Source organism: Mustela erminea, chromosome 7 (genome assembly GCF_009829155.1).
Source record: "Mustela erminea isolate mMusErm1 chromosome 7, mMusErm1.Pri, whole genome shotgun sequence".
Classification (NCBI taxonomy): Eukaryota; Metazoa; Chordata; class Mammalia; order Carnivora; family Mustelidae; genus Mustela; species Mustela erminea.
This window is the reverse complement of record NC_045620.1, coordinates 28,777,783-28,790,962: the sequence shown is the minus strand read 5'-3', so window position 1 is coordinate 28,790,962 and position 13,180 is coordinate 28,777,783. Positions and strand designations below refer to the sequence as shown.

The 13,180-nt window shown below is 42.6% G+C and overlaps 1 protein-coding gene across 1 annotated transcript in view; it reads right to left on the bottom strand.

Annotated features, from left to right (window-relative positions):
• The window catches only part of TMC2 (transmembrane channel like 2), a 50,527-nt gene that overhangs the window by 7,293 nt on the left and 30,054 nt on the right, over positions 1-13,180 (bottom strand). The window contains exons 12-15 of the mRNA XM_032353745.1: positions 11,255-11,383; positions 8,648-8,715; positions 7,590-7,829; positions 380-505 (exon numbers count right to left, since the gene is read on the bottom strand). Of these exons, the coding sequence (XP_032209636.1) occupies positions 380-505; positions 7,590-7,829; positions 8,648-8,715; positions 11,255-11,383 (563 nt within the window). The remainder of the gene's footprint in view (positions 1-379; positions 506-7,589; positions 7,830-8,647; positions 8,716-11,254; positions 11,384-13,180) is intronic.

Below are 13,180 nucleotides of genomic sequence, written 5' to 3'. Positions count from 1 at the left end.
TGACCCAGATTGCCAGGGAACTAACCCACCCCGATCCCCTTTTAGGTTTCCCAGTCCAACCCAAGAGTGAGCGATGGGTGCTGGTCTATAGATGCCCCATCCCTGACCCTTGAGCCGGATAACTCTGAGACCCACTGTTTCCCAGTGTTCCCCAGCAGGATTAAAGTCATCCCAGTGGTAATGACCTTGCTGTCCCCTTTCCCATCTCACTTCCTTCCCTCGCTCCCCAGTGAATTATTTGCCTTTGCATCTTTGTCTCAGGATCTGCTTCTGGGAAATGTAGATTAAGGAAGAGGGCTGGGGGTTGGGGGAGAAGGACCTGTCTGGGAAGTCTCAAGTGTAAGGGGAAGGTTGCCAGGAGGCAGAGCCCCTAACTTACAACATCAGCAGGATGGCTGGGATGATCAGGCCAGGGTTGGCGAGGAAAGCAAAGATCTTGCCCAGGAAGGCTGGAAAATCATTTTCAATCGTCTCTTGGATGACATCATACATTCTGTTTTTCCCACTGTGAAGAAGAGAGAACACATGACAGCTCAATATATGAAGCTTAGGTGGCGAACACAGCTGCGCCCGTGTCCCCGTGGGTCCCAAGCTGCCACTCACCACTGCTTTCCCAGAAGAACCAGAGCTCTGCTCCAAAGGGACTGCAAGTAAAACATGCCCCACGAGGGGCTGCCATTTGGCTCTGTCAGCCCCCTGGCCAGCGTCATGTCCTTGGAACCTCAGAACTTCTCAACCTGCATGGGTCTCCTGGGTCTGACATCTTCCTTAGCAAGATGAAAATGGGTTTTCTACTCTACTCTCCTGGGAGAAAATTGCCTGTCAGCTGGTTGTAAGATCGACATGGAGCTCCCTTTGGGCCCCCAGGGAAGGAAAGAGCTCTCTAGAGGCTTATGTGGGAGACAACTTCATGGGGCTGCTGAGAAATACCTACAAATTGTCTTCAGATAATAGTTTCAGGAGATTGGATCACTTAGGACAGGCTCCTGGACAGGTCACAGTGGTAATTTTGATTTTCTTCAAATACCCAAGAACTATTATGCAGACTGACTTCCACAAATGCCTGTCCAGATACTACGGTCCCTTGCTGGCTATGGTTAATCATTTCAGGGCCAAGAAATGGACTTTAGGGCTTGAAATTCCTGGTTCAAATCCTTGCTTCTTCATCTATTAGCTGTGGGACACACGGGATAGTTTACTTATTCTCTTTCTGCCTGTTTCTCTGTTTCCTCGGTCTCCCCATTAGAGACTCCCCATCAGTGTAGCTATTAAAAAAAAAGAATAAAATAAAAATCAATTTAAAAATTAATTTAAAAAATACAAGATATCCAGCTAAATTTGAATTTCAGAAGTATAAGAATGTCTCACAGAGCAAATTATTAATTATCTATCTAAAATTTAAACTCAGCTGGGCATCCTGTATTTTCTCTGGCAGATCTATACCAGAGCACTCAGTTTCTCATTCTGATTTGCTCTAGGTCTGTCTTTTTTCCCTTTTCTACAGAGGAAAACAGCAAATATGGACAGCTGCAGCTGATGGCTGAAAATGATGAGCACTAAGAAGTCAACATCCAGCATCCTTTATGTTGTTTATGTTTACTAGTTATTGGACCATTTCTCTTTTCATGATTAAACAACTCTTTTAATAAAAAAAGTTAACTAAAATTAAGTAAAATTAAAAATTCAGTTTTTTAGCCTCACATTTCAAGTATGCTCAGTAGTCATGGGACTAGTAGCTACTATTTTTGAAGAGTAGATATGGAATTTTTTTTCATCACATAGAAAATTCTACCAGACAGTGCTGTAGATGTTTGATATCTTTGGCCAAGATACTGAAAATTTCTCTGCTGTGTAATATAGCATAATAATGATATATATAATATAGCATAATATTATGCTATATTATCTGTATAATATAGCATAATAATGATACAGTATAATATGGTATTATGATATTTGTATAATAAAGCATAATAATGTATTATGTATAATATAGCCTCATCTGTATAATATAGCATAATAATGATAAAGTATAACATGGTATTATGAGTAGAATAATTGTATTTGCCTCAGAGAATTGTTTAGAGGGTGTAGATACAACTTTATATAAAACACTATGTATGGGGTCATCAAATGATAAGTGCCCTCCAATATGTTGCAGCCAGAAGCTTCATCTTTCTCTTCTGTAAAGTATTGATCAAAGGTTGGCAAATAATGGCCCATGAGCCAAATTTGGCTTATGACTTGTTTTCCTGTGGCCTGAAAACAAAGAATGGTTTTCACATATTTCAGTGGTTGGGGGGAAAAAAGAAGAATATTTTGTGATATATAAAAATTGAAGTAGGAAATTCAAACTTTAGTGTCACTAAGTAAAATATTATTGGAACACAGCCATGCCTGTTTATTTATATATGGTCTGTGGTCGTTTTTGTGCTCTAATGGCTGACAAGAAATAGTTGTGTCAGAGACCACTCATGGCCATCTCAATGTTTAGCGCTTTTAAGTGCCATGTGCATCGTATTATGACATTTCATTAATTCAGTTTTTATTCTTATTCATGTGTACCTGTCATGTAAAAACAAGAAAAGTAAATTTCACCTGTTATGCTTTTAAGTCACAGTTAAGTATGGGTTATTTTGTCCTTGAATCATGATGTATTAGATGATGTATTAGTTTCCAGTGGGTGTTATAACAAATTGCCACACAGTTGACTTTAAACAATACAAATTTGTTCTCTTACAGTTCTGCATGCCAAAAGTCTGAGTGTTTCACTGGGTTGACACCAAGGTGTTGGCAGGGCTGCACTCCCTTCAGAGGGAGGTGCTAGGGGAGAATCTGTTTCCTCGCTTTTTTCCCAGCATCTCATGCTTTATTCCTGGCATTCCTTGGCTCATGGCCCCTTCCTCTGTCTTCAAAGCTGGTAACACCTCTCCTTCCATGGTGACATCACTTTATGTTCTTCTGTAGTCAAATATCCCTGTGCTTCCCTCTTATAAGGACACTTGTGATTTAGGGCTCATCTGGATAATCCAGGATAATCTCTCCACCTCAAGATCCTTAAGTTAATCACATTGGCAAAGGTCACTTTGCTATGTAAAATAAGGTCCACAGTTTCCAGGGATGAGAAGCAAATATCTTCAGGAGCCATTATTCAGCCCATCACCTTATACTCTCTAGTCCTTGAAGATTCATGTTCATCTCACCTGCAAAATACATTCATCACCATCCATGTATCCCCCAAAGTTGCAACCCATTAGAGCATCAACCCACAGTCCAAAATCTCATCTAAATATCATCAGCACAAAAGTCCCAAATCTCACCATCTAAATTACATATAGGTGAGACCTTGGGTATGATCCATCTTGGGGCAAAATTCTTCTCTCTATGGACCCATAAAACTAGAAAATGAATTATTTACTCCCAAAATACAGTGGTGTGCCAGCCCTAAGATAACAGTAAAAGATGGCAGTGTTACTGCTCATATGACATTCTTAAATATCTGGTGGGTCTTCCATGTATGTCATGGGAATTCAGTCCATTAGACAAGGGGGTCCCACACAGATCTTTACTGGAGAATTCTATCTCTATGCTTGCCTTCTGCTGAGATGGTTGAGAGGATCCCAGTCACAAGCTTAAAAAAAAATCCTCTGTGTGAATGGATATTTAGGTTTTTTGATCCCTCAGAGGCACTTGCAAAAGTTGCTCAGCCTGCCCCTTGTTTTTTTTTTTTTTCCTTTAGAGCATGCTTTCCTGACAGTAAATCTGTTTGCAGTGTCTTTTGCAATCTGGACAGGCTGAGAATTTCCCAAATCATTAGATTCTGGTTCCTTCTGGCTTATCAGTTCTTTTCTCAATTTGTCTCTTTCCTCTCACATTTTAGTAGAAGTAGCAGGATGAAACCAGTTTGTGCCTTCAATACTTCACTTAGAAATCTCCTTAGCCAAACATCCAAGTTCATTATTTACAGATTCAGATTTCCATATACCTGTAGGACATCATTCAGCTAAGCTTTCTGTTCTCTATATAGCAAGGACTCCCCTTTTCTCCACTTCCCAAAATCACATTCCTCACTGACCAGTGGTGAAGTGATTAAATTGTATTTGATTGCAGGAGCTGAAGAATGTATCTGGAGGAAATAAACTTGCTTAAGACTTGGAGAATTTCCAGCAAAAGCAGCTGCTTGAAGGGTTGAGGACATTGAGAACAAGGGTGTATTCCAAGAGAGGTAAATGATGTCAAGTGGTTTTCTTTGGCCCTTGATGAGTCAGGAGATGTTACTGATGCTGTTCAGTTGTTTAACTGAGGAACGAATGCCAAGTTTGAAGTGACTGAAGAACTGATTTCTGTGAATACACCATGTGGAACAAATATGGATGAAATTTTCTCAAAGAAGTTGAGAATACGTTAATTCAGTACAACTGAATGGAATGGAATTTGATACAACTGATGTGGGATCTGCTATGGCATGCTACAGTTGACAATGGTCAAAATATATATAGGGCAGAAGAAGGCTTAGCTGGACAAATTTATGAAGCCTGTGAAGTTTTAGGTGTGGACAGACTATGGTTATTCTCTGTCTTACTCATCAGGGGGTAATTTGCAGAAAATATTTGAATCTATCATGTGCTACTGCAATCAATCAATAATGTCAATAGTGAATTTCATCTGCTCTCATAAGTTAATCATTTTCCAAACTGTGCATTTTGTCAGAAATGGAAACTGAGGGTTCTGGCTTGCCCAATGCATAGCAGTTCAATGACGTAGCAGTAGTAAAGCTTTATGGGAATTTTTCTTCTAGGGTAGGAGATGTGTTGTCATGTCTGGTACAATGATGGACTGTACTGCTCTCTAAGAAGTAAAACTGATGTTGATGACAAGGGACAGTAACTTTGAGCCCCTGTTATGTGAGATATTATCATTGCCTTCCCCTCAAGAACTCCATTCTTTTCATTGGTAGACCTATATTACAAAAATTATACTCTATTATTATCATATTTTGAGTTTTGTCAATAATATAAACTTTGTGGCCATTTGTTTCTCTAATCATAGAAGTATTTACATAATATTCTTGATTTTTTTCTCCTGATTCCCAAGCTGAAAATATTGACTGTCAGGCTCTTGTCAGAAAAAGGTAGCTGAGCCCTGGTGTAGATGATGCTTCCACCTCATAGCCTTGTTAGCTGTACCAACTACCCCCAACTTGGGCAGGGCTCAGGCTTCACAAACTTGTATATATACCTTACCATGGAAATTAGCACCCTCCTTTAAGTGTTTTGCAAATAGCACACTAAAACCTCATAGCAACACTAGGACAGAAGCACTACAATTATTTCCATGTTATAGGCAATTAACTTGTGGTGTAGGGAGTTAAGTAACTTCTCGAGATGACCCCAGCTGGCAACTGACTGAGCTGACTCTAGAGTTAGGGGGTTGAGAATTTTTTCTTCTGGGAACAGCTAATAATAAAAATTTTAGGCTTTGTGAACTAGATGGTCTCTGTTGACATGACTCCATTGAGCTGTTGTAGTGAGAAATCTGTGGCGACAGATTATATGTAAGCAAATGGGTGTGGCTGTGCTCCAATGAAACTCTATTTACAAAAACTCTATGTCTCATCCGTTGATGTCTGTTTGGATCTGGTTGAAACCCCAAGTCCCTCCAGTAAAAGTGAATTTTTGTGATGTGAAGGGTCTAGTTTGAACACTGACCATAAACTAGGTCTTCTCTTCTAGCCACTGGGTATAAGGCAGTGAGAAAGGAAGCAAAAATCACACCCTCCTGGAGCTTATGTCCTGGTGAAGGAGATAGACAACAAACTCGATAAATAAGCAAAAAAACCTGGACTGTTAGATGTTGATCAGGAGATACAATAAGCAGAAACAATGATAAGAAGAGTGTGTGTGTGTGACATTTTAGTTAGGCTCTCCAGGGAAGGTCTCACTGAGAAGGTGACTTTTGAGAAAACACCTGAAGCAAGTGAGAGAGAGAACAGCTGTAGAAATATCTGAGGAATGAACTAACTGTTGGTGAGTTTTGATGAGAAGGGTGACAGGAAGGCCGTGGCAGACATGTTTCCTTCTGAGTTTTGTTTTCAGATTCCTTTCCCTGCTCTCTGGCTGTAGGCTGTCAGGGCCTCTCAGGGTAGCAGACGAAGCAAGGGTGGGGCAGAGGGCAAGGTCAGGCATGGCTTAGGCCTGCCCATGGGCCTCCTTTCTGGTGGCAGGTAGGCAGCCTGAACAAAGGAGCACTGGCATTTGAATCTAGAGCTCAGCCCTCCAAACCTTGCTTAGGAAGAAGTCAGGAGAGGGTTCTACCATTCCTATCATGTGGCTCTCCCTTCAGCCTGGCATCCCATCTACAGCTCAGCAAATTCTTCTTCTCTGGAACTAGTCACCCACCCCACCCCCAACCCCATTCCTTCCACCTGAACCTCTGTGCAGCCAGATCTCACTCTGCCACGAGCACACCACTAATGCCTCTGAGCATCACAGCACTCACTGGGTGGGGTGGGGTGGGGGGTGGGGGGTGGGGGGTGGGGAGGGTACACACTACAGGGCTTTAGCTACATAAGTCCCTTCTAAATGGAAAAGTACCAGGGCAGCATTTCCCCATGTGTTGATCCACTATGGTAGGCCCAGAGCCAGGACCAGAGTGAGCTGGGTCAGGCCCTGGGACACACAATGGAAGGAGCAAGCTCAGAATCGGTAACTCACCCACCTCACCCCACTCCTGGCCCTGGATGAGTGTTCCATGAAGAGTCTATGGTCAAGAAGGACAGAAATGCTGGCTTGCACACATTATCTTATTGCATGATTCTTCTGATCCATTATAAAGAGTGTGCCCCAAGCATTTTTAAGTAAGAAGGTGGCAGATAAAATGGTCAGCATGTTCCAAACTGCTTGAACCACAGAACTCCTTCTTATGAAGTAGAGAGATGGCTTTATTTCCAGAGGGTCTTATGCTTGGAAAGAGAGCAGCAGATGCATATTATTTCTCAATGTACCTCCTTATCTCATTACTTATACATTCTTTATATGATGCCCAGTCTCCTAAACTGGTCTGACTTATACCCTGAACCCACAGTGCTGACAAATGCTCTGCAGGGCATGGGGACCCAGTCAAAAGTCTCAGTTGCTGCTTCCCGTGCAAATGGCACTTATAAATGTATGGTTATTTCATCTTCAGACTATTCCCTCCCTCCTCTTATTCATCCTACGGTAAGGTAATCCAGAGCAGTAGACTATCCACATGTTAAAAGGTCAGAGCTGCACTGTCCAATATAGTAGCCATCAGCCATGGGAGGTTATTTAAATTACAGTGAATTGTAATGAAATAAAGAAATTCAGTTTCTTGGTCATCATTCCAATGTTCAAGAGCCACACGTGGCTGGGGGCTACCATATTGGATCACGCAGTGATAGAACATGTCCATCCTTGCAGAAAACGCCATTGAATGGCTCTGATGATTTGCACAGAGCTCCACGGCCTTTTTCAGGCTGATAAGATGCTAGAAGAGGACATCTGAGCCAGGGCTCCCTCAACAGACTGCTCTGGGGGAAGAGCTGCTCCCATGCAACCAGGACTATGCACCTGAATGGTCCGCAGTCAAAGGAGGGCGGGAGGGACATGATGGTGTAAGCCACCGGCAGGAGGCTGAGGAAGAGCACCAGCAGCAGAAGGCCCATGTAGAAGTTGTTGGATCGGGAAGCTTTGAACACGCGTTCGTGGGGCACATTGCTGCTCATCACTGCCCAGCACTGGAAGTACATGGAGGTCAGCAGGCGCAGCACGTTGATGCCTACCAGTCCTGGAGCATAGAAAGAGCCCATCCTGGAAGGGCAGAAACCACATACTCGGTTGGCCCCCCAGAAGGTGAGGCCAAGGAAGGATGACAGGAGGAAATGGGATAGATGAATTAGGAGCATGAGGCCTCACTGTCTTCCCTGCAGGTTCTGAAGGCAGTGGTCTCCCATTTAAGCTGGACATTTATTGCCAAGCCATAGCCACCCATTCCTCAGGAGAGGGAGATCTCCAAGCACCACTGGCTCGGGTTCTGACCACGAGGCACCTAACAAATTATTTGGCCTCCTGACTCTTTCTCTGTGGTTCCCCTAAAACAATAGTGCTGCTCAGAAAAGTATCTGAAGTTCTTAAATGAAGAGAATGGGACACCAGCTTTCAGGGAGCCCTCAGTCTCTTAAAAGTCTTTGGTTGAAATTACTCAGCCTTTTCTTCTAACCCCCGCCTCAGAGGAGGAAGACCCTTGGCTCCTTTCCTCCTCCTCTCCTACCTATTTTCTCCCTCCTCCCTCTTCCCTTTCCTCCTCTGTTTCTCCTCCTCTCTTCCTTTTGCCTTCTCCTTCCTCCCTTCTCTACTTCATCCTTTTTTCCTTCCTCCTTCTCATTCCCCTTCAGGCTTCCTCTGTTCCTCTCCTTTCCTCTTTGTCCGTGGTAGCCCATGAGTAGGCCATGATATGGTCCTGGTTCTCATCTTGTCCTGTCCTCTATCTGTCATCTGAAAGGAGGCAGTTCAGAGAGGCCTGAGGATTTGTCTAACCTCTTCCCCCAGCTAGCTGGGAGGCCAAGCCCGAGATTCCAGTTTTCTGACCTCCCTGATGAGGTGGTCCCCAAACAAAACGCATAGCTCACCAGATCATTCCTTGGTTGAAGATCAAACCAAGTACATTTCCACTAATATCAAACTCAGCATATGACGGCTGCAGGGGGAGGCAGACAGAGAGAAAGGAAGTTGTTAGGCATTAGCTAGCCTCCATGACCAGCCAACTGGCTAAGCCAGGGACACTCCATCCCAAAGAGCCTGCTCTGGTGATCTGAGAGGAGCCTTGGATTCATGGTTCTGTTCCTTTAACACATTTTCTACATTTCAAGGAAAGTTTTGAAATTCTTGAAGTTGAAAGTTTTTCCAATTACTTTTTCCATTAAAAAAGTCAGAGATTTTAACCTTTTAGGGCCTGCAGGCCAAATGTGTATTCTTGGGAGGACCCTGGCCCCAATGAGAACATTTTATCAATGCTCTAATCAGAAATTTACCTTAAAATTATAATCAAGGAATAAATCTAATAGGTAACCAAATGCAAATAGTTAAATGAGGGATCAAATGATAGTTTTAAAATCAAACAAGCAAACACAATAATTAAACCACTCCTCCACCTGTCTTTTCTCCTTATCATTTTCCTCTAGTCTGAGAGTAGTTCATGCAAAGGAAAGAGCTCAGCCAGACTCTGATTTTCAGAATGTTGGAGATTTGTCAACTATTTGAAAGACTGCAGATTGTGTGAGCACTGGGGAGTGAGGGGTCCTCAGGCAACATGCTTAAATCGACTTCCCCATTTGTCCTCTGGAAATGGAAGTCAAGAGAGACAGAGAGGAGGAAGAGGAAGAAATTAGGAGAGAAAGGAAGGTCAGGCATGGATCAAAGGAGGAAGAGGAAATGCGCATTTTCCAAAATAAATGAGGGTTTAGTCTTGGGACCTTAAAATGAAATGTTTAAAAATATTTTTGAAAACTTCTCATCTGCTGTGTTTTGTGTCCTGGTTAGAAAAATTGTCCTCACCCCAAGATTGTAACTTTATATACGGTTTCTTTTAGACATTTATGATTTAATTTTTTGATGATGAAAACTTTGATGTACCTACAATTTATGTATGTAGATGAAACGGGTGAGAGATATAGTCCCTTCCCCCAGTGGTCAACCAGTTGTCTCCACCCTTTGTTATAAAATCCTTTCCCATTGGATTGAAAGACTGCCTTTATCTTAAACTAAATTTCCACATAGATTATTTCATATAGATTGTATTTCTGGATTTTCTATTCTGTTCCATTGATAACTTTGGCTGTTCCCTAGTACTAGTTTTAATTATTATAGCTTCATAATATGTTTTAACATAATGGTAGGTCTAGTCCCTTTCATTTTGCGGTCTTAAAATTTTTCCTGGCTATTTCTACATGTTTATTTTTAGACTGAAATTTAGTATTATTTGGGGATATTGTTAAACTTATAAATTAATTTGAGGGCAATGACATCTTAGCAGTTTCCTTTTGTCCTATTAAAGATGGCATCTTCTTTGAACATGAGGTTCTTTCAACCTTGTTCTCGGACGAGATTATGAAGTTTTCCTCACTGTGAAGAGAAGTTGAGTAGGCTTGTGCAAAATTGTGGCTGACGACTAAAAGAAAAAAAAAATGACAGAAACCTGTACTGCAGCCCTTACCTAGGCCAGGTACCTTACTGCAGGTCATGATGAAGATGACACGGGTAAACCAGATATGGAGATCACTTAAGGGGTAGTGCCCCTCCCAGCCCCCAACAACAGTGACTTATAGGGATAGCGAGTGAGGTGTTGTGGAAGAGACACACACAGGACAGAGGAAGCCAGACATTCTGCCTTATCACAGAAGGCCACTACAGAAAGGAGATGACACACATTTAGAAAAAGCAGTTTCCCAGGTAGGGGAGGAAGAAGAGTATCTCAGGTGGAGGGAATGAGTGCAAAGAGATTATCAAAGCATAATCCAGAAGATAGCACCAATGGTTACTATGTTCTTGGTTTGTCCCAAGACTTTCTGAAACATTCAGGTCCACCTGCCCTCTCCCACCCCAGGATTTCATTATAGTCTCAAAAATTAAAAACTACCATTTCTAGGCTGCCTGGGTGGCTCAGTTGGTTAAGTGTCTGCCTTTGGCTCAGGTCATGAATCTCAGGATCCTGGGATCAAGCCCTGCTTCAGGCTCCCTATTCAGCAGGGAGTCTCCTTCTCCCTCTCCTCATCCCTCGTGCTCGCTCTTGCTCTCTCTCTTTCTCAAATAAATAAATAAAATCTTAAAAAAAAAAAAGAAACTACCATTTTGTCTTATCCACTTCTGTTACCATTCCTATACCTTGCTCGGTATGGACTCCAAAGGAGGGTGGTCTTTGCCATCCCTAATGAGAGTTGATGCCACTTCGGCATTTCTCTACTACCATCTGCTCAGTACCAAAGCATGTGATCTACCCTTCCCATAGGCCAAATGTGAGATAGGAAGGTCATATTGTTAATTACATGGCGGGAAAAGTGGAGTTTCCTCTCGGAAGGCAAATAGGTCACTTAAAGGAAATAAAGATGAAATGCTTCACTATTTTGCAGAGCAGAGACTGGCATCAATTAACCAAATAAATGCCCAAGAATGCATCTGACTATATCAGATAGGATGGTTGAGACCCCTCTCTGTGGGATGTTCATGAAATGGTGACCTACAAATCCAGCCTCCAGGTCCCAGCACCAACAGTAGTTCATGAACCGGACAAAACAAGCCCGCAGGAAGTCCCCCAGCAGGATGGTGATGTACGTTACCAGCATGTCAGACACTGTCAGCCTCATAAATTCCTGCAAGGGGCAGCACAGGAAAAAAAAAGCATGGTCAGGGTCAAACCTTGTCCATTTCTCCCAGCTGACTGCAGTCACGCAAAGTCTTCCCTACCCACTTGAATCTTTTCTGTGACCTGCTGGTTCTTGGTGGCACAGAGATGGTACAGAAAAAGGACCCCAGGCTTTGGAAAATCCTTATTTTTAGTTCCCAGTTACCAATCATCTTTTGCTTTTGGAATAGTCTCTGAGCCTCTCAAAGCTGATAGTGATAACAACCTTGCAGGGTTATTGGGAAGCTTAGCAATTATGCATGCAAATTGCCTGGGACATTGGCAATGCCCAGTGTATGGCAGTTATCAGCACTACTGCACAGAGAGAGGATCTAAAAGGCTCCCTCCTTGCTTCCTGCACCTCCTCTGAAATGTAGCTGCCCCCAGCTACCACTGAATCTGACCATCGTCCCTGGGGACAAGAGCCAGCATTCTTCATCTCCTGCTAATTGGATTTTTGGCTTGTCATACAGAGATAATAATGCAGGTTTTTTCATGAGGCACATAGTAGAAGAGCCAAAAGCAAAGTTTTTCTCTACTTTATAGAGTGTATATAATTTATTAATTTAAAAAATTGGAAAAGATCTACCAGGCATCATCACAACCTTTAAGACATCTGTCTAATAGCCTTGGAGTTCCTTGGGGGCACAGGGTCTGTTTTATTCATTTTTGTATCCTTCAAGATGATTAATGAATGTTTGCTGGATGAACGGCTGATGAGTTTTCAGGATTATTCCTCAATAAGAATTCAAGTTAATGCTCCTAAGTATCAGACAAACCAACATGTATCAAGTCTACTCTTCTGTGCAAGGTGATGCTCTGGGACCTGGGGTGGAAGCGGTGAAGGATACAGGTGAGCAGGATGTAACAGCTCAAACCCATCATTACTGACATGTTCAGAAAGAGACAAGCTTTAACCAGTGTTGGGAACAGTGACGGGCATTCAGGGAGGAGGGCAAGAGAGACATCTTCCAAGGGTCCAAGACAGGACATGAGAAATTCTATTGCAGAGTATTCCAAAGGAACCATGTATGTAATGGACTCTCTTTTGCCTTCTAAGGAGGGTGGGTTTTATTGACTTGAAGACTCTTTCTCTATTATACCCTGTGATGGCTTTAGAAATGCAGGAGCTTGGAAAGCTGGATTGCTTTGTACATGAATGTACAAAGGAGGAGGATTTCAAGAATATGGGGGGAATCTGGACTAGAAGAGATAAGAAATGGTAAGTCTGAGCCCTCCATGGAGGAACTAGGGAAAAAAGTCTCCTAGGACCCCACGGGAAGGGAACTCTTCTACAGGAAAGTATCTGCTGGTGGATTTATAGGCAATGTTTGATGGGCTATGTGATACATCCCTTCCTTCATTGTACTTCACCACCCTCAGTTAAAAACACTGCTGTCTAATGCTTTGTGTGATTGGGTTCTTCAGGGAACCCATGAAGAAGTAATAAACTCTGCATCTCAGTGTGGTGGCATAGGAAAGAAAGCCCTGGGCAGGAGATGGAGTTGAGGAAGAAAGAACAGCTGATCCCTGTGTTACCTGAAAATACTTCAAGTTTCTGCCCAGGAAGGCAAAGAACATTAGCCTTTGAAGTCCATACTATGCAAGCTACTGGAATGGTGGTGACAGTGCATAAGGTGAAATGGTAGTTGTTAATATTTGGGACTAATGAAAACCATCAATTCTCTTTACAAAAATGCACAGATGCATATATGGACACGGATCCTGCCTCCAGTTTTTAGGAGATGGAGAACCATAGGCTTAT